We start from the raw sequence: 27,175 nt of genomic DNA, 5'->3' as shown, positions 1-27,175 counted from the left end.
ACCAGCCAGATAATGAGACAGCTGATGATAGGAAAATGACTCCTCAGGTTGTGTCCCCTAGGACAAGACCCCCTAAGCACACTATCAAACAGGCTCTGTTAAAACAAAAAGACGGGTCATTGTTTTAGGTGATTCCTTTTTGGAGGGAACTGAGGGCCCGATCCTACTACAGGGAATGGGGAGGGATGGAAGGAGAAGAGCCAGGAAGTTAATACCTGTTCTCAGAGCATGGTGTATGAAGCAGAACTTTGGGTTCTTTGACAATGGGCTAGCTCTAGACTCATCAGCCTTGCTTTCCAGGGATGGGGAGAACTTATCCTCAAGGGGCAGAAGGATACTGTCAAAGAAGCTAGTGGGGCTCATTAATAGAGCTTTAAACTAGATAAGAAGGGGGAGGGGGGCAGGGCCAGGCTAGATGGAAAAAAACCTGGTTGTGGTGGTCCCTGGATGAAGGGATTGAATGCTCCCTCAGTAAGTTTGCAGATGACACTAAGCTGGGAGGAAGTGTTGATCTGCCTGAGGGTAGGGAGGCTCTTCAGAGGGATCTGAACAGACTGGACCAATGGGCTGAGACCAACGGGATGAGGTTTAACAAGGCCAAGTGTGGAGTGCTGCACATGGGACATAACAACCCCATGCAGTGCTACAGGCTGGGAGAGACTGGCTGGAGAGCTGTCAGGCAGAGAAGGACCTGGGGGTGTTAGTTGACTGCAGGCTGAACATGTGCCAGCAGTGTGCCCGGGCGGCCAGGAAGGCCAATGGCATCCTGGCTTGTGTCAAAAACAGTGTGGCCAGTAGGTCCTGGGAGTTAATTGTGCCCCTGTACTTGGCATTGGTGAGGCCACACCTCAAGTACTGTGTCCAGTTCTGGGGTCCTCACCATAAGAAGGACATTGAGGTCCTTGAGCACGTGCAGAGAAGGGCAACCAGGCTGGGGAAGGGGATGGAGAGCAAATCCTGTGAGGAACAGCTGAGGGAGATGGAGATGTTTAGCCTGGAGAAGAGGAGGCTGAGGGGAGACCTTCTCCCCACCTACAATTACCTGAAGGGAGGTTGTAGAGAGGTGGGTGATGGTCTCTTCAGCCAGGTGACAGGAGATGGGACAAGGGGAAATGGCATGAAGCTGTGCCAGGGCAGGTTCAGATTGGATATTAGAAAAAACTTTTCACTGAAAGAGTTGTCAGGGCCGGGAACAGGCTGCCCAGGGAGGGGGCTGAGTCACCTTCCCTGGATGTGTTCAAAAAAAGGGTAGAAGAAGTACTTAGGCATATGGTTTAGCATAGGATGGGAATGGTTGGACTTGATCTTCAAAGGTCTTTTCCAACCTTGTAATTCTGTGATTCTGTGAAATTAGAACCTGGCACCATCATCCAGGTAGGTTGCAGAGCTGAACTGGGAGGGCTCCTAGCTGGGAGTAACTCAGCCGGAAAGCAGAGTGCTTCAGACCTGCTACTGATGGCTACTCAGACTCACAGAATAGTTGAGGTTGGTAAGGATTTCTGATGGTCATCTCCTCCAATCCCCACCTCAAAACAAGGTCAACAACAGGTATGGCAGGGAGCGTTGTTTCTTTCTACTTAGTACAGAGCCTGTCCAGAACCAGTATCATGCAGTGTACTGGAAGCACCAGTATTTTGCATTAGAGCTGGTTTGCTGGTGTCATTGAAGAGCCAACGGCACTTTTGCTCATGCCATGCATACTGTTCTGAAGCCCTTAACCTCAGAAACCAGTACAAGAGTTGGAAAAGATTCCAATGGGTTACTCAGTCACTGTCCCCATCCCAAAGCAGAATCAACTAAGCATATTTCTAGAAACATAGAGTAATAGTCCAAAAACTCTGGTCAAATCCCCTGGAATGCTCAAGTGTCACTGGCATTCTTTACAAAGGCTGGCTTAACATCTTCACAGTTATACTCTGCTGAAATTTAAGCCTCTGACTTATTCTCTCTCCAGGGGACTTATGGAGCAGTTTATTACCATCTTTATAACAGCCCATTTCATACTGCATGATTGCTTTCAGATCTCTCTTCAGCCTTCTCAAGGTTAAAGGACTTAAATTCTTTCAGTCTCTCATCAGAGGTGATACTGTCTGTAGCTCCAATCATTCTCATTGCTCTCCTATGGGTTGCTGTTGCTCCACACCTTCTTTTGAAATGCATTTCTGAAAATTGGGCAGTGTTCAATTGAGCCCTTGTTGGGGCTGACATGAGTGGAGGGTTGGTTTATACCATTCCTGATCACCTACAGACACCTACAAATCCTCAGGTCTTCTCCTGAACTTGACAGCTGCCTAGCTGCTCCTTACATTTGAGGTAATATGTTGCCTACATTCAAGTAGATGACTGACTTGCTTCTTTTCATTCATTTTCTACTATTATTCCACTCTGTAAAACTCCTTTTGCATTATAAACCTATTGACTGTGAGGATTTAAAGCAAGATTTAAATTCTACAAAAGCAATATAAACAAGACTCAGAAGCTTCCTAGAAAAGAAAGAGATGACTCATTATCAGAAAATACTTGTTTTGTTGTGCAGTTATAAATGTCTGAATAGTGAATGGCCCAGACTGGAGTGGTAAGATGACTTATAGAGGTGACTACACACGATTACCAGGTGTTAAGGGATATGGAGAACGCCAGCAGAAGGTTAAGGTTTAGGTCACATGTAAGAAGTGAAAGGATCAAGAAAACTCAGATCCAAAAGAAAAATCAAATGTATTGCAAGCCATAGTATCGGGAGCAGCACAACCCAGCCAGAGAATTTGACTAAAGCCCAACATTTACAACGTTTTTTTAACCTCATCTGTGACCCACAGAGGCCCCAAGGAAAGTTGTTGACTTCTCCCAGCTCATGTGTTACAAAAGCTCGTTATATTTAAAGGAAAACCTCCCTGGGAAGCTAATTTAATTTAACATCACAGTTCAAGTGAACGGCCGGGAAGATAAACAGAGATGGGGGTTGCTGGCAGGCGAGTAGGGTGGCCCAGCTTCCACACTGCTGCAGAATTTATTCACTGTGAAGAAATGTGGTTCTTATAGGTGTCCTTCCCATGCAGTTTGGAGTTAATCATCAGTCTGAACTGGCTTAGAGTTCAAAAGAGAAGGAAGAAGAAAAAAATCCGGCAGAAGCCCTGAGGAGACTTGTCTTCTTCAGCTACCCAGACAGATACCCACACAGCAGTCTGGAGAAACCAGCAGTCAACTATTTTTCTGGACTCAGCTGAATGTGGACTAATGGATCGCTGCTAAGAGGCCGAGGTAACCCAGGGAGATGTTTAATTTGCCAGTTCTGTGCAGAACTGCAGTGTGACAGGCAGCAGCCACTGGTGAGGAGGACAGAGGCTGATTCTCAGGGGCCTGTGACGTGCACATTGGGAAATGGGATTGTAATTTGATGCGTGACACTTTCCAGCAATGAGAAGTGAGAAATTCAGTGTGCACAGCAAATAAATCTGCCAAAAAAAATTAATGGGGGATAATTAGAGAGAATTTATACAGTCAAATTTGATGCCATAGAAAAATTGAAACGACCAACTACAGTAAAAATACAGTTAGCCAGAAAATAGTCTCCAAAACACCCTAAATGAATGAATGCCACACCAAGCTGAGGGCAGAGAAGTTAGAAGTAGAGAGATAAGCAACTCCTTTTTTACTCTTTTTTTCTCTTCTTTTTTTTTCTTCTTTTTTTCTTTTTTTTCTTCTTCTTCCCCCCTTTCCCTTCCCCCCCTTTCCCTTTTTCCCCCCCTTTCCCATTTCCCCCCAGTTTCCCTTTTCCTCCCCTTTCCCTTCCCCCTTTCCCTTTTTCCCCCCTTTCCCATTCTCCCCCTTTCCCTTTTCCCCCTTTCCCCCCTTTTTTCCTTTTTTGTTTTCCCTTTTTTCCCTTTTCCCCACTTTTTTCCCTTTTCCCCCTTCCCCCTTTTTTCCTTTTTTCTTTTTCCCTTTTTCCCCTTTTCCCCACTTTTTTCCTTTTTCCCTTTTTCAATTTTTCCCTTTTTCCCTTATCACTGTTTCCCTGTTTCCTTTTTCCCGTTTTCCTTTTTCCCGTTTTCCTTTTTCCCATTTCCTTTTTCCTGTTTTCCTGTTTTCCTTTTTCCTGTTTTCCTGTTTTTCTTTTCCCTTTTTCCTTTTTTCCATTTTTTTTCCTTTTTCCTTTTTTCCTGTTTTCCTTTTTCCTGTTTTCCTTTTTCCTGTTTTCCTTTTTCCTGTTTTCCTTTTTCCTGTTTTCCTTTTTCCTGTTTTCCTTATTTCTGTTTTCCTTTTTCCCTTTTTCCTTTTCCCTTCACAGTTAGGTGCCACTAATAAGAATATCTGTGAAGTGCAGGAGGAAGGTTGGCAATGGATTCAACCATCACTGTGGATAGCAAAAGTTGAAGAAAGAATTTCAAAGTTATCCAACTTGGAGAAGGCAACGTGGAAAAACGTACCACAAATGTGTAAACATTGGCTGGCAGAGGGACCTCTAGAACTCAAACCACAAATTGCCTGGGCTTACAGGGAATCCTGAAGACACACTTGATAACGTGAGAGGGTCTGACACAAACGGGTGGTACAAGTGCATTTCAAGGATGTCTCAAGGGAACCAGCCAACTGTAGGCTGCTGTTTTCAGCAGAGATGAGCCCATCAGGCTGGGGACATTTCCCAGGAAGGCAAAGATAGGACATGACAGAAACTTATTTTAAGTCCCAGAGACATCCTGCCTGCTATGACTGCTGCAGAATGGCAGCAGTAAGAACTGATTCCTTTCCACTCCCTGAATGTTTCCGACAACCTGCTAATACCAAAAGGAAATGTGCCAGCCAAAAGTGAGCCTGAGAGCCAGGGAGTGTAGTAAATGCTGGCACAGAGTGAGGCAACACAGGTGGGATGGAGGAACGAAATCCCAAAACATTTCTGGGTCTTCTTCTGGTACAGCACTCTACACTTTATTGCAGTACAACAGGATAGTTGAAAAGAATTTCTGGTTTTTCTTTTAACCAAATGACTGCTGTTGCCCAACTGAAGAATGTCATCAGATCATAGGGAAATTCAGGTCGGATGGGACTTCAGGAGCTCTCTAGCTCACATAGCAAACAGAAAGATTTACAGGTGATCTAATGGAAGAGCCAGGGCACTGGAGACACAAGTCACTTCCACAGGGGTTATGACTGTATTCAGAGAATCCATTAAGGAAATTTCTGCCTGTTAAGCAGGAGCTCAGCAGAGCTGGCTATTCCTCTCTCCCCCATCCACTCGGTGACCTCCCACACTCACTGGTCAGTACTTCTGTCAGGCTTTGCACTCCAAACACAACTTTTGTTTCCTGCTCTCCCAGCATCTCTTCATAGGTTGTGAGAAAAATGGAACCATTTTTGAGATCAAAATAACCTGAAAAGGTGGCCATTTATTAGAATCAGGGTCTTGAGGAGTCTGGTGTGAAATTACTGTGCCGCCCAAAGGGAATTCCTGGCAGCCATCAAATACAGAATATTTTCTCCTGTATTTATTTGGGAGGAAATCTGTGGTCAGGTCTGGCCTTGCTTCCCTATAATGGCCCTTTACATTCAGGCACGCTGCAAGGAAGCTCAACAGGGTTTGGATAAACTGCTCTGCCCTGATTTTATAGTTATACATAGATCAGCACACAAGTGTGGTAGAACTGAGGCCTTGTCCAGAGGACCTTGTTGGGAAATGAATTTCAAACACTACCCTGTCTCAGGCAGCTCATTCAATGAAACTGTTGCCATGATAAAGGGATATATCCTTCTGCAATTCCACAATTTGAAAAATGTAACTGTTTCCAAAACCTATACTGGCATACAAGGTGGAAGGCAGTGTGAAGGGATTCCAAAGGAAAAGAAATTGTCTGAAGAACTCAGCACTCTTCTTAATACCTGACATCTTATGAATTAACCACTGATGAACTTTGAAGCCGAAGCACTTGAGTGAGGCCTGAGATATCTAATAGTGCATCAAATTGATATCTTAACACAGTAGCACAGGGCAGACAGGGAAGACTAGACACTCACCTGGCTATCCAAGGAGAACAGAAACACATCCCCGTATTTGTAATTCATAGGACAGCAGATGGTGGTTGCATAAACACCAGAGAGGTCTGGTTTTCACCTAGTGTCCTGGTTTTGGTCAGGATGGAGTTAACTTCTTTTGTAGTAGTGGATGGAATGCTGTGTTTGAGTGTTAAAATGAAAGCAGTGCTAACACCCTGATGTTTTTAGCTGTGGTCAAGCAGTTAAGGACTTTTTCAGTTCTTCGTACTTCTCTATTAATGAGAAAGGAGGGGACGAAGCCGGGACAGGTGACCCAAACTGGCCAAAGAGAGTATTCCATGCCAATTACAGTCCCTGCTCTAAAACACAGGATAACAAAATATTAACTTTTCCCCCTGAATGACAACCTATACAAAGTACATGCAGCCAGGGAACTCTGACTGACCGTCATTTGTGAAGGACTGTGTTTCAAAATTCATTCTGTCTTAATGACCTCTGGGAGGTTTAGGTTGGGTATTAGGAAGAGACTCTTTACTGAGGGGGTGGTCAGGCACTGGAACAGGCTCCCCAGGGAAGGGGTCACAGCACTGAGCTTGACTGAGTTCAGGAAGCGTCTGGATGATGCCCTCAGTCACATGCTCTGACTTGGCTGGCCCTGTGTGGACCCAGGAGTTGGACCTGATGATCCTTATGGGTCCCTTCCAACTCAGTATTCTGTGATACTGTGATTTCTGTAGCTTCATATTTGAACAGATGGTGATTCACAGGACAGGATCAAGGTTCTTCATGTTCTACAGCATGTATTTGGGGTTTTGTTAGGCTGAAGGGTATATGCCTAGTTTTGTTGAAGACTTGGAAAAGCACACTATCTATCTAGTGTATAAGAAACATATACATCCTAAGAAAGATATACAAGGTGGAAATTAGCTGGGAAGCACAGAGTGTATGTTGACTTCTTTCATATAGTAGTAAGGTTAGAAATGAAGCCTTAGAGAAGCAAGTTTTAATTAGTAGACGCCTCCTGAAAACAGTAGGCCTTCAAAAGGAGAGAAACAGATAAGAGCAAACATTTCACATTTACACAATGCCAGTGCAAAGACACAAAGCTTGAAAAATGGCAAAAAGCAGAAGAAAATTCATACAACCTCTTCTCTGTTGGAAAGGTGGAAACAGACCTGCTCACACAATGTGGTGCAATGTCACAGCCGTGGAGGCTGGACTTTCCTGCCTCCTGCAGCCTAAGACCTGACCCCCAGTTAATATGTAGAAGGTTCTGACTTGACTACTGCTAATTTTGTAACTAGAATAATTAATTTTCAGAAACAGCTGATGGATTACATATGATTAATATGCAACAAAAGAAACCAATGTTTAATAGTTTAATGGCTTTGAGCACATTGAAACATTGTTTAATGATACAAACTAAAAATGTCACACAATCTCTGTAACTATACACTTTTAAGATGTAAATTGTATTCCTTTGAGGTCTAACACTGAAAGCTACTGAACACTTTTTAAAAGTTTTGGTCTTGACTTCAACTTCTAAATATTTAGTAAATTTTGAGGACAGTTTCATATTCCACAAGCACGAAGGCAGAATTCAGCAACGTGTAGCGTTATGAAACAAACCTATTTAAAAAATAAACTCTACAGAAAACCAAAATATCAATAACAAACACAAACATTAGAGTAGAAGCCCAGATCCTAAAAAGTATCCTAAAAGTACCCTAAAAAGTCTCAAATTTACCTAAATAATGTTTAGCATTAAATGAATAATGAAAGTATGCTGAAACTACAGAGTACAAACTGAGTTTGAAATGAATGGAATTGACAACAATCTGGTTATTTTCCATGCATTTAGGCATGCAGTTTTGTTTACCTGTTTTGCTCCAAAATTCTAAATATAAATTAAGGTGGAGATTCTTTGCTTCCAAAGAACACTTTTTCTAAGTCTGTGGAATGTGCCATTAATACGTGATGCAAACCAAGCAGCTGCCTTCTACTCACACATTATAATACAAGCTGAACACAACAGTTAGGCACTTGCTGATACAGTTCAAATAGCATCTTTCTAATCCCAGATCAGAAGTATTTTTACACAAGTACTTCACAAAATATTTAGCACTAAGGTCTAAACATCCATCTAACTCAAATATACTTGTCATGTTCCCAAAGGGTTAATATTGTCTTGCTTCATTTCTTACATGTAGTAATTTAGCTCTGAACAAAAGCAGCTCCCTGCTGGTTACCTTGGCTAAAGGAAACACAATGAACTGGTAAAAACCAGTTTTATCTCACTGCTGTTGCCTAGGGCTACAGAGAAAATGAAGTAAAAAAATTCACATGCAGAGTATTAGGTGCTTATGAAAGATCCAGCAGCGCTGTTGCCTAGTGATTCAGCGAGGAATCAGCACAGGCCAATGAGGTGTACGGGTACTGAATAACATCCCCGATGACTGCTTTACATCTCCTGCAATTCTGTCATACACCCCCATGATTTCCCAGTGGTAAGAATCACTTTCAAAGGAACCTGTCAGGAAAAAAAAACAACCAAAAAAAAATTAAACAAACAAACACACACATCACATACAGCAAGATTACTATTTTTGCTTTTCCCTTTGGATGTTTATACTGCTTTAGATTACACGCCTATCCAATGTGAAATGTTCTTCATATTTATTAACGCTTAATTATTACAACTTTAATTTAAAATACCTTAACAATTAAGGCTAACCTTCTGTTTTGAAATTGCAAATACATTGTATTGAATTGCAAGGAATAGGCTAAACCAAAATCCATCTTCTTACGCTTTTCAAAAGAGCTAGCAAACCAGAGTGTTTGTAATCAGCAACTTTGTCAGTAATGCATAAAGATAATAGGGGGGGTTACTATCCACTTTTCTGGGGTGTTCTTTGCTGTTGCTTTGGGTTTATTTCAGTTTGTTTTGGTGTTCTGTTACACAGTAGATTTTCTGACATGAAAGCTGCCTCATTAGCAAGGACTATATTTCAGAAAAGAAGCTACTTCAAAGATAAAGCATTCTTTTCCTCAAAGAAGAAAAAGAAATCTCTCCCCATTAAGACTATATGCATGCTCTACTTCAGTGACATTTTACTTCCATATTAAAAAATAATATTCATATTAACAGAGCACATGATACATATTTAGTTGAGGCAAGTGTGCTGAAGGAGATCAGGAGCATTTCACAAAAATCTTTTCATCTTCAACAGCTCTAATCCTAAAAGACATATTCTTACTGTATAGAAGGGTAAACAACAGGAACAAAACCACAGATCTTTTTTTAAAAGATCGCTCGCCCTTTCTTCCCTGAGATCAAGCTGCTGGTACTTTATGTTTTCTATCTGGCCTCTACTATCAATCCATTCATGATGCATCAGAGGAAGATGAAATGTCTTCATGATGTATGCAGTCTATAATGCAGGAGGAGTAAAACTGTGTCATGACTCCTACAGTAATTTGTTTAGGAAAAGGGCAATAAAACACGTGTCTCCAAACACTTTGACTGCCTATTAGAAAGTCCTAATCTTTGAAAACCCCAGACAACCAGCTGTTGCCCAAGAATTTTTTTTTTCACCCATTGAAATGTAGGTGACATTTAACATAGAATTTGTATTCTTATAGAAACAACATATTGAATCCATTTGCTAATGCATTGAGATTGATTTGTCAGACACCTTAGAGGTGAAAGGAACTGTTCTGAGACAGCGTGTCCCATTTTGTGCACAGGACATGAAAACTTTCTGCCAGTCAGTGGTTAGTCTGGAATATATAATGCTAGAATGATATTCTGCCCATGTCACTAGCAACACTCATCAACCATGGAAACATTTCTCTCTCTTGGAAATCTATGAAATTGTTCACAGTATTTCATGGCAATGACTTCCTCAGGCAAAGTATGAATAAAATTGCCTCTGACAAAGTCACCAAAGAGTCTCCTAAAAGTATTGAGGGAGAAATACAGTGTTACTATTCACTTTATATACAGCCAATAATACCATATTTGATTATAATGAGTGCCAGGTGTCTAATGCTGTCATTAAAATATTTAGATGTAGTATACCTTGAAAAACACCCTCACGTCCTTTGTCAAGGAATTTGTAACAAAGGAAACTAGGCCAGTGTAGGTGTACAATGTAAGCAACCTATAGAAATGCAGTTTAAAGAGCCTGGGAGTGTCAGTGCAAGAAATGTACAATCCCAGAATGGCCAAAAGGTCTCACTTGACCAAATCTGGTGAAAAGGAGTGCAAGTTCTTAGAAGGGTAAGGTGATGAGCGAGGAGTGGGTTCCAGCATGGGAAGGAGAAAGGGTTACTTAGATCAACAAATGCTGAACAGTAGGCAAGGATGAAGGGTATCAGTCTTGTAGCAAGAAAAATAGAATTATTTTATAAAACAATTACAATTAGGTCAAATAAATACACAGATATAATAGCTATGTAACTATAGACTTAGTTTTTACAGACATTATTCTGGTAGACAGTGATATCCTGTACTTTAAACAATGACCAATGTTTTTGTCTGCTTTATGTCTTACCCATCCACACAGAAAGGTTAAAAAGACCAGTTTTCTAAGTGAAAATTACTGAAGAAAGAACTTTTAAAATAATTTTCAGCAGTAATGAATGCCTGGCACATTTAGAGAGCCTACTAAAGGCACACATTTCTCACTCTACCACACCCAATAGAAATTTCATGGCAATGAACAAGATAGATTTTGAAATTACTGTGCTGCATTACTAAGACAAAGAGTAGACAACAATCACCCTTTTCAAAATGGAGGTTGAGTTTCTTTCAGTTATTTTCTTTTAGAATTTTTAAAGTCATTTAGAAAAGCAATTACCTGCAAATATGAAATTGAAATTATTGAAGTGAAAGGCAAATTAGTTGTTTCTAGATTCTTAATATTATGATAACATACAAAGCTAAGTATGCCTGAGAGAAAAATGGAAATTCAGAGTTGTCCCTACCTTTAGTGGCACTTCCAAGGCTGTGGTTTGCTGCAGGGACTCCATTGTTCTTTTTACCAGTGCTGTAAGGCAAATTTGAAAACCTACGGATTTATTTTCTGTGTTAGAATTGTTACATAGAAAAAACCCCACATGCTTTAAATTCTGTTATATAGTATCTGCATTTCTACATTAAAAAAAGAAGCCATTTACAATTTGTTCAGGCTTTTTTTTTTTTAGAGCTAAATATTATCTCTTGTGGAAGGTTCAACTCCTTATTTGAAATTGAATTTTAGGGTGAAATTTTGAGTATTACTTAACTTACATATCACATAAATACAGAAGTCCAGTTTTATATAGAGATGCAGCATGTCTGAGTGCTATGCTTCTCAGCCTTCAATTCAGTTCAATATATAAAATGTCACCATGTTTGGTGACATTTTATATATTCAAATTTTATTGTGCAGCCACAAAACTCAGACTTAAAAAAAAAAGCTAGGAAAAAAATACTAGACGTCTGAACTGTCTAAAATATCTTTTTTTCCAATGTAAAAAGATCAGGGCCAAATTAAGGAAAAAAAAATCTGCCCTATGGGATAGTGGAGGATCAAGAATCTAAAATATTACATTTCAATATGATTTATGTAACTTAACAACTCATCATGTCATAACACTATGCTCAGTACTACTGTGAAAATGCATCTATAATTATTCCAAATCAATAACTTGGGACCAGATTTCTCACCCGTGGTCATGTCAATTAGTATTTTGCTTGACAAAGACTGCCACTGAAACACAATATGCTTGTAATAATAAACAAAGAGAGATTCACTGGATAAATGGCTTTTAGAAAAGAAGCAACTTTTGGCTAGTGAAAGTGGAAGAGGAACAAAAGTTATTGAGCAACCTCTACTGCTCTGACAGGATATCTGGCTAAATAATATATACATTTCTGTGGCTTACAGAACTGAGAAATATCAGGGTATGTAATACTGGTGGTAACTGCTGGACCGAAACCCACATGATTACTTAGAAGCTTTCTGTTAAGCATCAGGGTTCTTCTGCAGCCGAGGTTAGATGCAAAGGAGAGACGAGAACTCTACAAAGCTGCTTATCGTTGTTGCTCTGCCTGCTGCCAAAACCTTTTCTAACGATGCCAGCAAAGAAAAGTAGTAAGTGATGATTTGTGTCACATCTGTGACACTGATGCTGGCTTGGTAATAATGATGAGGATAACTAGTTTCTGCCTAAACAGAAGCAGAGTGCTCAGATTTATGTGCTAATGAGCTGTCGTAAGATTTTTCCATGAAGTCCGAATTATGCAGAAGCTCAAAAGATCAGTGGCTGGAGTGCCAGTGCTGACATTTGTTGACGCATCTATGTACAGCTACACCTGTATATTAGCTTCATGTTAGATTTGAGGTAGTTTAGGGTCCGGTATAGGACATAGAGTTGTTTTTGGAAAGCAGAAACAAGCATGACAATCAAAGGGGAAGTGCTGGCCTAAATAATTATCCATTTAAAATCTAGTCCAAGTCAACATGACTATTAATAGAGAAGTGTTGGACCTCCTCCATTTGAGAAGCCCACTCTGAATCTGAACAAGCTGCCAGCTCGGGGAGGTCAGCAATGCCGCAGATGTCAGGTACTCCGAGCAGGCAGCATGCCTTCAGGAGCCTGAGTGGATTGCCAGGCAGTCCCTGGGTACACATCTTTGCCATCAGTAAGCTCCCTACCAGGCTATGACTGCACACAGCTTTTGTGAGAGCTTAACATCTGGATTCTGCACTTCTCATGCAGAACCACTCAGCTCCATACGTTCCACCAAAGCACTTGTGAACAATCTCAGGGCATGCTCAACTGTGCCACTTCTTAACATTTTTGACTTGTTTGACAAATAAACAGCAACAGAGCATCAGGGCTATGGGAGGAACTGGACTTTTGGACAAAAAAGTTAATTGGACAACAAAAAGGGCACCATGATTCAGTAGCATCGATTCATGAGTTGAAAGATGGGAGTAGTATAATAAAAAGTGCTGCCTGCATATGCACTTAGTTAAGACCAGGTTCCCCCCTAGGTCTCTCCCATACAGCTGTTATCCCCCAAAGGGGACTGGTGATGGCAGTGATGATTGCAACACCCTTCTCTGTTGGTTCACACTTCACTTTAAGGCACCTGGCACAATCAGACTTCTGCTGCATCCTTAACCACTCTTAATTTTAAAAAGCACAGACTAAAGTGGCTACATCAATGAACAAACCTAATGGCTCCTCATTCACTCTGAGAACCCATTAAGATCCTCTCCACGGCTTTGCTCCATTTTCTTGTGTTTTTTTCTGCGTCACTTTGGCACCCAGTTCTCTTTCTCACCTCACACTGATTTCTCCATCTCTTCCCAGAGTTTAGTGGGTGGCATAGTAAAACCATTCACTCCAAGCAGTCTGAGGCTGTTTCGCCTGCATTTCAGCCTTTTAAAGTCATACTTTTGTGAGTAGCCAAAGGATTTGTCTATGTCTATTTTGCAACAGAGTTTGAATGGAATAATAAATATATAATGATAACAGAAACATCAAGAAAAAGCTGCTGGGTTACCCTCCCTGTTCTGTTAAGGCAGTAAACAGTGAAAAAGGAAGCATTTAAACTAAATTACAATCTTTGCACAACAACATATAGGTAAATTGAATAAATTTAGGCTGTAAATTTAAAGTTCTAGACTTTGGACAGTTTAAATGCTGGAACATTCTCTCAGTAGGAATATTTTTTTTAATATGGAGAGGATAATTTATAAGAGACCATATGGCATGGTGGTATGTACTTACAGGAGAGGTCCCCGTTAATCCTATGTATGTATTACCTGCTTCTCCCACTACTCTCTCAAATGTCTTTGAAAACTCCCCTCTTTGTCAGGCTCAAAATAAACAATCCACAGACACACAATTGCATCTTCTTTATGTCATAGACATTATAGAGCATGGTCACTAACAAATGTGACCACAACATTTAAACAGATTTGTCTCTACCACTCTTAATTTTTGTTTCTTTCCTAAGATTTAAATTGGAGGCTTTCGGGGTAATGAGCATTTCTGTTCTTTCAAGAATCTGGTATATCTAGGGCACATAAATTATTAATTTTAAAATGTTCCTTTGCAGCCAGCCATATACTGCAACAGCATCTGCAAAATGCTGTTCTCCCAACCTTTGCAACTTATCTCTCAAATGCCATAATCAGCAATTGTGGGATTTGTTGATTATGCTCATCCTGGAGTCCTTTGTAAGTGCTAAGTGTGTCATGTTAAAATATGTAGTTAAAAAATTTGTGACAGTAAAGCGAAGAGATCATAGCGTGACTGAAATTTTAACATATATTTTAACATACATTAGATTTTCCTGACACTGGCCATAATAAATATGGTTATTCAAAGTAACGTGAATAGGAGCAAAGAGAAGACATGCATGCTTGATGTGAAACAAAAGCATATTTGTCCCTATCGAACCAGAGACATTTTTCAAGCTCATTCACCTATGAAATTATGATTCCAGAAACATGTCAAAGCTGGCCAGACATATGATCTATAGAATAGGGAATTTTGCAAATGGAAAGCTATCTGGAGGCATCTCCAGTTTATGCACCAGTGTTTTTCAAGTTAGAAAAAGGCAGCTCAGAAGACAGAAAATGTCTCTGCCTTGTGACAACCAGTTCACTCTTGTTCTTCTGTTACTTGAGTTACTGTTATCTTTGAACATGTGAACCTTTTTATGCAGCTGCCTCCATGTCCATTAAGTGGGAAATTGTAAAGAAATAAAATTAATTTTGATGGAATTTGTAAATGAGCCAAAAATTTGTATTGGCAGATTTAAAAAAAAAACCAACCCTAAGATATTGTTTGTTATGTACTAATAATCTTGATATCACAATAAATAGGTTTTGTTTATTCTGTTTTTTTTTTTCTTAGACCAATCCTTTTGGTTTTCTTACATTCAAAGTATTTAATCTGAAATATTTTATATCTGATAAAATATTACAAAAATGTTTTAAGCTGTTTTACCTGTGCCAAATATAGGAATGGACACAGAAATTAACTTCATTAATTCTATCAATAATGTGCAATTATAAATGACTTTTTAAAAAGCCAGCTTTAAAAATCATACTAATGCACTGGGATATTGAACAATCCAACAGAAAAGCACTGGAATACATGTATTTCTACAAAAATGTTATTTCAAGTAGCAAGTACCTTTCATTTAATTATGCTTCTCACTAATGGATGCATTTAAGCAAGCACAGCGACAAGAAACAACCCACAGTAGTCATCAGTGGCAAAGTTCACCTTTCAAATCCAGCAGGTTTATCTGGGATGCACATCAGAAGCCAGATCATACCGCTGTAATTACAGGTATCTCTGTACTGTACAAAATTATGCTGCATTTCTTCACCCCAAACTGTGCTCCTCCCTTTAGCAGTAATGTATTCAGAATAGTCCAAGGGCAGAGAGGCATTTCAAACAGAGCATGGAGAGGCAGTCTCTGAAACAGTCTCCACAACAAGTAAGATTGAGCTCTGCAATTCCTGAATAGTCTTCCAGAGTCCCTAGGCAGACTCACGGTTTGATGTGGGGATGATCTGTCTACCTGATTACACAGACTTCAGAACTCAGAGATGCTGAGTCTGATCCAAGAGCTCAGTTTTTGGCATTCCCAAAATGTCATCTGGCTTTCTGCTTCCTGGACTGCTGGGGAGCTTGGGATGTGAGGAAGCTGACTAGAAACCAGGAAGATTATTGATGGTAAAGTTGACAGTCTTCTGCCAAAACAAAACCAAACTCTGCCAAATGTTTGGGTTTATCTTTCCAAGCACTCTCTAATAGAAACTAAAGGATTTTTTAAAAACTCCTTTTCTGCCTTGTTCTGCCCTAAACAGAGAATTGAGGCAAATAACATGCCACAGATTTGTTGAAAACTACACAATACACAGAACTACATGTTTTATTGTATTTCAAAGTATGTCTAAGCTTGGACACTCAAAGCCCTGCTATAAAGAAAAGATGATTTGCCTTGTCCATTCAGAGTGAACTGTATGCATACTAGAAGTATTTCTCCAAAATACAGAGAACAATTAACAGGTCACATGCAGTATTTTCTGCAAAAAAAAAGAGCACACCTTATTGCTTGCCTCTTATCCTATTCAAAAGATTAAAAATAATCTGCTGGGCACAGATTATTAGGTGGACTATAAATAAGATACAGGAAGTTCTTACTGTGACCCATGAAGTCATTGGCAGAAATAGAGAAAGCACCAGCATTATGTATGCCCTGTGGAAATCCTCAGCCTCCACTCAGGAGAGTCTTAGAAGCAGATAGATATTTTAATGTTGTAAAAGAATACAGAAGAGACGCTTCTTCATTTACAACTGTTCAAAGTAGCTTAAGATTTCATATCCATTCTGCAGATAAGAACTGAGACATGTTTGTTGTTGCTTTCCTGAAACCATAGATCAGAAGCATGACTGAACTATAGTCCTTTAAAGCCATCAAACACTACTTTTCAGCTTTAAGTCCGCATCTTTCTTCCCTTTACCAAACTCTGTGACTGTACAACTGAGATTCCTCTCTGGATCATTAAGCTGTAGGGTGAAAACTGCAAGTCAGCAGATTCTGTGTCTGTAATTTAAAGTTTCAGAATGAACAAAAACTCATTAGATATGTAAAGACAAACTGACAGCTAAAGAAGGTTGGCAAATAAAGTAAGAAGAGTAAAGACTTGACCCAAAGTTTTCTCTTTTTTTTTTCTTTTTTTTTTTGCAGGGATGAAAACCATATTTGGACTTTCCAAGCACAAAAGTGAAGTAGGAGAACACAACCTATTGGCACTCCTCCTTTCATTTAAAACCCACATACCTTATTTGCTACCTCCTACTAGCTCCTGAAATAATTGGAAAAGATTAGGAGAAAAGAGTCTCCCTATTTAGTTTCATCTGAAAGGAATCTAGGTCAACTGCTCTCAGACTGCTCTGTGACGTGAACCAAAACTGTTCACACCAAGGGCTGGTGACAATAGGGAGACCTGCTTCATCATCATACTTCTGACTGGAAGTGCAGATGCACCCTTTCTCTGCCTAATCAGACCAAGCAGAATCCCCGTTAATAACAGTGAACGAAGAACCAGCTTCAGTCGCTTTTAAGACAATTTGGATAAGTTCTTTTACCAGCAGCAGAACTATTCACAAAACACAGAATTACAGAATGGTTGAGGTTGGAAGGGACATCTGGTCCAACCCCACTGCTCAACAGGGCCACTGAGAACCAGTAGCCCAGGACAGTGTCCAGACTTCCTTTGAATTATCTCCAAGGATGGTGACTCTACAACTTCTCTGGGACAGATGTGTCGGTGGTTGGTCAACACTCACAGTGAAAAAGCGTTTCCTAATGTTCAGAGGGAACCTCCTGTGTTTCACTTTGTGCTTGTTGCCTCTGGTCCTGTCACTGGGCACCACTGGAAAGAGCTTAGTTCCATCATCTTTGCACCCTCCCCTCAGGTATTTTTTATACATTAATAAGATTCCCTGAGCCTTCTCTTCTCCAGGCTGAACAGTCCCGGGGCTTTCAGCTTTTCTTCATAGGAGAGATGCTCCAATCCCTTCATCACCTTTGTGGCCCTTCACTGGATTTTGTCCAGTTTGTCTATTTCTAATTTGTACTGGAGAGCCCAGCACTGAATGCAGTACTGCAGGTGTCGCCTCACCAGTGATGAATAAAGGGGAAGGAAATAAATGAATGATGAAATGAAGAAGAAAATCATAAAATGGTTTGAGTTGGGAGGAACCTCAAAGATCAGTTAGTCCTAATCCCCTGCCATGAACAGGGACACCTTCCACTAACCCAGGTTGCCCAAAGCCCCATCCAACCTGGCCTTGAACACTGCCAGGGATGGGGCAGCCACAAATTTTCTGGGCAACCTGCTCCAGTGCCTCATCACCCTCTTAGAGCATTGTTTTCTAATATCTAATCTAAACCTACCCCCCTTCAGCTTAAGGCCATTACCCCTTGTCCTGTCCACACAGTTCCTGATTAACAGTCCCTTTCTGGCTTTCCTGTAGTGCCCTTTAGGTACTGGAAGGCTGCTTTAGGGTCTCCCCAGAGCCTTCTCTTCTCCAGGCTGAACAAACCCAACTCTCTCAGCCTGCCTTCATAGGAGAGGTGCTCCAGCCCTCTCATCATCTTTGTGTCCTCCACTGGACTTGCTCCAACAGCTCTGTGTCTGTCTTGTACTGGACATGAGCTGGACACAGTACTCTATGTCAGGTCTCACGAGAGCAGAGCAGAGGGGAAGAATTCTTTCCCTCAACCTGCTGGCCACACTTGTTTTAATGCAGCCCAGGATACAGTTGGTTTTCTGGGGCTGCAAGTGCACATTGCTGGGTCATGTTGAACTTCCTATCCACCAACATACTCAAGTTCTTCTCACAGCTGCTCTCAATCCTTTCTCTGCCCAGCCTGTAAGTCTGTCTTTGAACTGAGAGTCTTAGGTTAGTTTTAGTGGTAAGGAAAATATATTTTATCACTGTACTGTTCTGAGATGAGTATATCTGAAGGTTACTGTAATGAAGAATTTTCTTTTTCTCTTTGTGTCTTAGGGCAGACCTAAAAATCAATCTTCAATCAGCAGAATGAAACAAACTTCCACCCTGAACACTCAAGCTTGGCAGTCTATATTAAGTATAATGACAATTTCCAAGGTATCTCAGACCTCTGGACTGCCCAGGTCCATTTCCTTAAATGTCATCTTAGCAACTTCAGTTACACGATGATAGCTTTGAAGCAGAACAAGGCATTTACAGCTCTGTCTGTTCTGTACACTGACGCTAGACATGGAGATTGTGAACCCCCTACATGCTGGTGTGCAGAGCAGACACATTCTGAGTAGTTGAACGGGGCTCAATTTTTGTCTTTGCAGAGAAAAACCTCTAGTCATCATGTTTCTGTAAGTGGGATCATTTATTACCATTATTCATACAATGGCTGGAGGATTTCCCATTATACTGGAAAAGTATTGATTTTCCTGAATTTACTGGACATTCACACTGGTAACAGAGGTCAGAATTTGACCTGATGAGGGCAGAATTTGTGATACTCTATATGTATAAGCAACTATGAATAATTTTTCTCCTTTGGGTGTAATTTTAGCTCTATGCTTAATGCAAATTGATGTAAAGTATGGTAATAAAAATCTTTCTACAATGTCTTACAGATCTCATTCAATATACTACACTTTCTAACTCTGAAATGATGGCATTTTTAGCCATTGCCCTTTTCTGAGGAGATACTGCAATCTCTGATAAATTGCAGGGGTTTTTAATTTAAACCATATTTGAACTCCCATATTTGGAGGTCAAATGTTAATATAATAACCTAATTCATTACAATGCCCCTAATACATTGAACTTAAATATTTCCCAGGTTCTGTGTTTTCATTAGATGGAGGTTTAATGTTCTCATGATGAGCTAATGCTCACAAGAGGGATCAGTGATGAAATAAGGCAAATCTTACTGTTTAAATGAATTCAGCACAGCAAGGTGAAATTAATTTTTTTCTTAGATGCTGAAGTTGTAGTGGAAGATAATTCTTGTATTGGCTCATTTGAAGTATTAGTGACATTGCACTAATTGTTTTAGCCAAAGGTATTGTTGAGCTTCAAACTAGATCAAAGTTTATGAATAAATGTTTGGGGCCTACAGGAATAAATCCACTATTCACTGGAGAAGAGACCCAACAACATCCTATGTGCCCTCGTTCGCTATCTAAACTTGTACCAGATGCTGAGACAAACTCTGGCTTAGGAAATAATGTCTGGAAGTAAGCCAGATGAGAGGGTGAAAATGTAGGCAGGAACTTTCACTAACCCTTAACCTTGAAAGTTCCATCATGAAGTTGTCTTAATATAAAAAAAAACAGTAAACCAACTTTAAAACGACAGTACATTATATTATACTAAAAAAATCATACTTCTTTATGTAACAGGTCTCAATCATAAGTATTTAGGAAGTTACTTCCCAAGCCATTCTTTTTAAACTGGTTTATTTCTTTCTAAACCAATTTGAAAGCTTGAAACTATCATCATTTAGCTTTTGAGGATTCACACATTGGATCAGGGAATCTTGATGAGAAAACTAAATAGAAATAAGCATGTTGATGAACTCCAGATGAGGAGCATATCACATTTTATCTACATAAGAGCCAGCAGTGGAAAACATTCAGAAAAATCTGCTTAGTATACATTTTTTTAATCATAAAAATCAATGTGGTGCTTCTTGTTACATTAATTTTTTATCCTCTGAGAAATTACAGGCTATAGGGAGAAAAAAAGGAATGGAGGAGAAGGAACAAAGAGATTGCATTTACCTGAAAATTCCTGGATTTGAGAATCTTCTACTTCAAACAACAACTCGTCATGAATCTGGGCAATTAACCTGAAAGATTTCAGAGACTTTAGATAACGTATATAAGAAATTTCTAAGAGTGCTTTCTATTCATATCACCAACTAAATATCACATGCACAATGGATACCTTAAAATGAAAATAAATAGCCTAAGAAAATTTAAAAATCATTAATGGAGTTAAATGGATTGCCACTCCACATATTCTGGAAATATAAAGGCCAGGTTGTAAACACAAACTGCTTGCTAGCTTAGAAATGTCAGTCAGGGATTTGATGATGTGACAAGGTATTACTTAAACCCAATATAGTTTGCAGAAAATTGCAAAAAATTATAGACACAGGCTATTTTTTTTAAATATAGCTTGTTTTTTTTCAAGTTGAGCTGAAATAAATGTGGTTTTACTCATGCAAATTATGTTGTGTGAGTACTCAGCTCACTCCTATACCTATATTAATTCCTAACTGGCTGGTCCTTTTGAGGAAATAATGTTTTCACTTCAGTGCAGAGTAGGTATCCTCATGCTGACAAACAATTGAGCTGAAGAATGAAAATGCAGGCATAGCTAGACAACCTGATCTGTTACCTCTCCTACCAGGCTATTTGCCTTCGTAAGGCCAGGATGTACAGGTGAAAGCAGTAATGTCTGGAAAGCCATGCCAATACACGTGCCTGAGCTCTGCAGTTAGAGCTGTTTTGCAATTTATTTATACTGCTGCTTTGTTTTTATCTTTGTATTAGTTCTACATTGATAGGCCTCTTGCACATGAACTGTGAATAAATTGTTCAGGGCTTATTGGAATAGCACCCAAAGTTGTTGGTTTGGGTGCAAAAGTATTTTCATAATGGAAATAATAAATGTATTTGATTCAAGCAAGTCCATGGCAGAATAGTTTAGTGTGTATAAACCCTGAGTGTAGTCCTCACTCAGGAAGGAAAAATACAGTATATCTGATTAGAATGCATTCCTACTAGGTTTATTTTATTACTACTTTAATTATTGTAGCTGGGAGTCTAAGTCGTGAAACTGTACCACCTATTGCCAAACTGCTTTGCAATTTGTATATAACATTTCAATTAAATACCCATTGTAGACTTTTCTTAATACCTACCAGTTCTTCAAGTAAATAATTCTTTGCAAATGGCTGAAACATCAATATGGTTACTACTTATAACTTTTCACAGCTTTCAGGAAAATATCCTAAGATAGTTTCACACTGCCTTAAATTACAATGTGACATTGACTAACAGTATGGTGAGCTCTAATAATAGATCTTAAATTATTAGTCACTTACAACACAGTCAGAAGCAGAGTGAAACAGATTAACATATTTCTAATAGGAAATTGGGACACAGAATACAAAAGGAAATACATGAAAAGACCAGGATCATCTGTAGCAAGATAATACGGTTATATGAAAAGTTATTGTTTCCAATGCAAGTTAATTAATTAAAGCAAGAGATTCCTCATAATCATTGAAATGACATGTAAAAAGATATAAATCAGAAAGAAGCATGAACATTAAATATGAATGCACTGTGAATCTATGGAGTAAATGAAAAGCATTGCCTTGATTAAACCTGTGCAATAAAAAATGTGATAGACTAGTGATTATTTTTACCAGACTAGAGTCTCACACCTCCAGTTAGGTTTAGAGCACCATATATTCTGAGTATTTGGTAAGGAAACCTCCTTTTAAAAAAGAATTCATAATATATATAATATAGATATAAAAATTGAATTTATAATATATATAATGTATATATGTAAACATTGAAAATTTCATAATAAGTTTATCAGGAATTAGAAATGGGAGAAAAAGAATTGGCTTCTCAAAACCACTCAGCATTGGATCAACTGATCACCTCATCTCCACGTTAAAAGTAAAACTGTGTCCATGAGGAGCAGGGTTGGACCTGTGAGTCACAAAAACTGTGGAACCAATGTGAATCAAACTCAAAATTTCCATCTGGACAACACAACAGGCTTGACAGAACTCAAGATGCTCCAGTCCATCTACTGAAAGCAGCACAACTATGGTAGCTCAGTTCTCCAACTTGGGCTAAAGGACCCTGGTCATCCTGAATAGCACAGCCCATCAGCCAGGTTAATACTGCCAGGTTAACTGAGGAACTGTCAGAGTTGCAGAATTACATCTACCCCATCTTAAACATCTAGTGACTAACTTGAAGTTCAGGACAATATTTTGTCTGCTCAAATACAGAACTATAAGTTAGCATTGCTGGTTCTTTTTCTAGCTACAATCCTGCTAAGCAATGCATACTCATTTAGAAAACGGGGATAATATTTATCTCAGAGATGTGAGATCTAAGAAATAAGTATTTCTAATACACTTCTCTATTTTTGTATGAAAGATATTACGTAAGTTTTAATTAACACTAAAAATTATTTCCTAGCTTGATGCTGAGAAGTGGAACAGTATATGTTATTTCCTCCTTCATTTTCATCGAACACGTTAGATTTTTCTTTAATGATCTGTTATCTCTTTTTCTTACCCACTTCACATCAACCTAATGAGTTCCACTCTTGCAGGTTTACAGTACAAATCCACCTATATTTTTCCTGGGTTGTTAAAGTAATAACATTCACATGCAATATGCTGTTTCAAAGAAGGAAGCGTTCAATTTGACGTGAATGTGGATGAAAGCACAATCAAAGCAACTTATATATTCAAAATTAATAGCCTTCCCAATTCCAGCACATGCACACACACACCTGTTGCACACCTTGAGTGAAACAAGTTTGAAAAAGCCCTATACATTTGCTTAATAGATTAATTGAATCATCTTCACTTTGAAGGAATAGAGAAATGTCAACCTTCTCTCATTATCTCTCACTTAAAGGCATGGTAAACTAGATTAGAGACTGCAAACCAGGCAGACACTAGTATTTTTGTTGTTCTATGGATCATAAGAATGACATTGATTAACAAGCTAATATTTATCAACTATTTTCTTGATTGCCTGCAGATTAGGCATAATTTTGGATGAGCACACATATGAGAAAAAACATCTGTATCTGAGCATGTGGTGTGGCATGGAGGAGACACTGATACAACCCACATGTTCAAATGCAGAAGTATTTCTGTGCTTGCCAGTCTGAACATGGCTTTTGCCACACATTCAGTGTGTTCAGAGTGCCCTCTGAAACTATTAGGCTGCACTATAGAATTTTTAAAAGATTTTTTTATTCTCTTCAACATTACATTCATCATTCTGCCAGTTTTCTATGAAGCAATGCAGAATCTAAAGTTCTCGGGCTTTCAGTGGGTCCACCCAGTTATCATTATTATATCATAATCATCATACTGACTTAATATATTCCAAAACAAATTAAACTATCATCAAGAGATTTTCTTTCAGAGCATTCTATTTATGAGGCCTTATTCCCTCTTTATACCTTTTTATTTCCTAGCAGCCAGGCAGTTAGTCTAATATAAGGACAAAGTAAGATTTTGCTTGTTACTGTAAAGCAATATACTCCAGATCGGGATCTCTCTGTTCCAAAGTACAGAAGTACGAATTTTTCCATGACTACTTCAAATCTGTTGCCTAGAAATAAGTACACTATTGAACTGACTTCAACAAAACAGCTATAGCATTAAAGGAAGCAACATTTTATCTAAACTGCAAACGAGTGTGCTGTGGTATGACATGCTGCAGACTCTACTCTGGGAATATCCCATGGAAGAGGCAGGGTAGGACAGGCTGAAAAACAACCCAAGATCGTCATAGTGGTCCTTTTTGGAAGCTGATTTTAATAGCTATGTGCAGCATTTCAGACCATTACAATGTGCCAAGAGATACTCAAACTAATTAAATCCACGCTCCTTCTACAGTCAGGAGCCAAGGTAGGCTCGGACTTAGCTGTTCTGAAGTGACATCTGGAAAACCCTGACTCTATGCACTGACTTTTCTGGGGTACCACCTCCTAATACAGCCACCTACGTTGGATACCTGAATTTAGGCAGACAGAACTTGTTTGTGATATATTTTTGTATGTCCAGGGAAATTTTTACTGCTGTTAGCAATACATCCAAAGCACAGTATGGTTTCTTTTACCAGATGAGTCTGCATGAAGATAATACAAAATATAAACTACTGATGAATTCCTACAGATTAACTGCAGGTTCATTTACTCCATCACTTGGAAGCAGGCAATCTGCACCCACCCCATGACAGTTCCAGACCACTCAAAGCTCACCTCAATCGCAATTCAGTCTATTCCCTTCCCTCACCATGGCCCCTGGCCCTCCCAAGGGAGGTTTAACTCAGTGCAGGCAGCACAAATGGTGGGAATAAGGAAGGCTAAGCCCCAGGTCTAAAGTGCTAAGGACATCACTTAAAGCATATCTGAGAGGAGCTCACATATTCCATTGAACTGGCCAGTTTAAGAGTTTGACTTATCCCCAGAATCAGAGTGAGATGAGAACCTGCAGACAGACAGGCTACCGTACCACAGATCTTACACCTTCCTCCTGAAACATCTGCTACTGGGCACACTCAATGATAATGGAACAGATGGAAGTTGGATCCGATTCTTCTTAGAAATTTCTATGTTCCTTACACTAAAACTGCATTGATTTTTCCTGAGACTACCAATCCTACCAGTTATTTAATTGCTGCACAGTTTCCCAAACAAAGTTAACATATGTCAGGGGAAGGAAGGCCTATGAAGTTGTCATGCAACTAAGGGACAAGGTTACAGTAAGTTTGCAACATTTTGTAGATTTTTCAAGCTTCTTTTGAAGCCACAATTATAAGGATTTCTAATATGGTAGTATAGAAACTATAGCTTAATATATACATATATATGCCCACATAGATGTTACCCGTGTCTACCTCTTTCAGTGTTTCCATAATAAAGAGCAACGATATTTTGATATCTTAAAATTTTAACTACAAAAATTCAGCTAAGCTGTGAAATTTGCTTTCTCAGCAGCTAAATCATGAAGTGCAGGAAGCTGAACAGACGGTTAATTAAAGAGAATTTTCATCTATATCCAAAATGTTTTAAAACAAACCAATTTAAAAGGTGACCTACAAAAGATTTTGATAAATGAAGATTATTGATTTATATTGAATGGCCCATGTAAAGAAACATTAAAAAACCCTGCTACATCATGAATGTCCTTTTTAGATGTTATATTTAAACATATTAAAATATTTAGTCCTTTCTAGAAGGAATAAATCATTCTGACTTGTTCTAGTTCATTATGCATCAAGTGTTCAGGTACCAGCTCACCATCTTGTTGATACATGCAAAATACTCCTTTGAATGCTTGAGGAAGGGGATGATTTTGCTGTCACAGCACACCTAGAAACGTTATGTTATTTGGCTACTTTGAAAAGCAAAGAGCTCCATACTGGACTGGAACAGCAGCTATGGAGAGCTCACAGTCCCTCCTGACACAGCAATATGATCTCGGATGTTTCTGTCTGCTACTGAAACAAAAGCATACATCTGTGAGACAAAAATCTTATTCTCCTCCCATGCAGAATCCAAAGCTTTTCTCTTTTCTTTCTCTTTCTCCAGTATTAGGCTAAGGATAAAAGTTGACATTCTTGCTAGAATTAATCCTTTAGAGTAGATCTGCTACCAAATACTGGGAAATGTGGGCAGCGTATGAGAGAAATCAGTATTTGCTTGAAAATCCTGGATAACTGCTACAGAAGAAACATGAGTAAAAACAATTATTTAACTCTTGAATAAACAGATAAAGGCACATAAGTTTTATGCCCAGAATTACAGAAAATAATCACAGGTAGCAGCAGCATTAAGCAGTTTACTGAATGTATTTGGTTGAAGCTATGATATAATGAACTTAGCTTTATTAGGATGTCCTTTTGTGTGAATCTGAGAAACAGTATCAGCAGATAAACTACTGCTGCTTGAATCTCTACACACCTTATAAAAATGCCTCTAGGTTCTCCTCTGTAAGTAAAACTGAAGCCACTTCCAACAAATAAATCATTTCTGATTTATCATGTGTTTGTATCTGGAAAAAATCCAGGCCACATAACACAATGCTTGTTCCTGGGATGATTAGGGTTGTTTCTTACTAATGTAGCTATCTGTGTAGAAGCGAGCTGCATTTACAGTTCACCAACTCAAAAAATCATTAGATTGGTTAAAGTGTTTGTTACTTGAGGAAAACATACAAAAGCTCCAACACCCACTGCAATTGGAAAGCAGCTGGGACCAGGAAAATAAGATCATGTCTTTTCCTTTTATTTTCTGCTAGCCCCTCCTTTTCAGATCTTTCATTTATATGTGGCCTGTTGCTGAACCTGTCTCTCTAATTCGACTCCGGACATGCTGAGAAGTAAAGCTATGTGTTTGTGGCACTGGTCCAGGGCTGAAGGAACAATAAAATGGTGAGAAAGCAGAATTGCTGGGTTCACACCAAATTACTCAATCGTTCTGTAGACTTGTTGAATTTAATTTGCATGTTGTTGGGATATTACCATCTTTAACGACTTTCTGAGAAGTCCATATAGTGCTAGGGAGACTCTGGGTAACATCAGTCAATCTTCAGTTTACAAAGTAAGAATTTTTACAAGAATTGCTATAGGCAGCTGTTCTTCCACCATCAGCCAGTATCCTATCCTTCTTTCTCACCAAGTTTCCATGCATCTGCCACTGCAATAATGTTTTAAGCACTGAAAGTAACTACAATTGCCCATCTGAGTTCATCAAGCACCTTTCCAGTCTCATCAATTCCATAAATCTTCCTTTCAACTGCCTTGATCTTGTTTCAGAAATT

General features: G+C 39.1%; 1 protein-coding gene across 1 annotated transcript in view; it reads right to left on the bottom strand.

Annotated features, from left to right (window-relative positions):
- Positions 1 to 8,446: 8,446 nt before the first annotated feature.
- The window catches only part of POLN (DNA polymerase nu), a gene marked incomplete at both ends in the record, with an annotated part of 97,720 nt that continues 78,991 nt past the window's right edge, over positions 8,447 to 27,175 (bottom strand). Inside the window, 3 exons of the mRNA XM_084266722.1 lie at positions 8,447 to 8,515; positions 10,975 to 11,036; positions 20,352 to 20,419. Coding sequence (XP_084122848.1) covers positions 8,447 to 8,515; positions 10,975 to 11,036; positions 20,352 to 20,419 — 199 coding nt within the window. The remainder of the gene's footprint in view (positions 8,516 to 10,974; positions 11,037 to 20,351; positions 20,420 to 27,175) is intronic.

This window comes from Gallinula chloropus, assembly GCF_964237585.1.
Source record: "Gallinula chloropus genome assembly, chromosome: 7".
NCBI classification, from domain to species: Eukaryota; Metazoa; Chordata; class Aves; order Gruiformes; family Rallidae; genus Gallinula; species Gallinula chloropus.
This window is presented reverse-complemented; position numbering and strand designations above follow the sequence as displayed.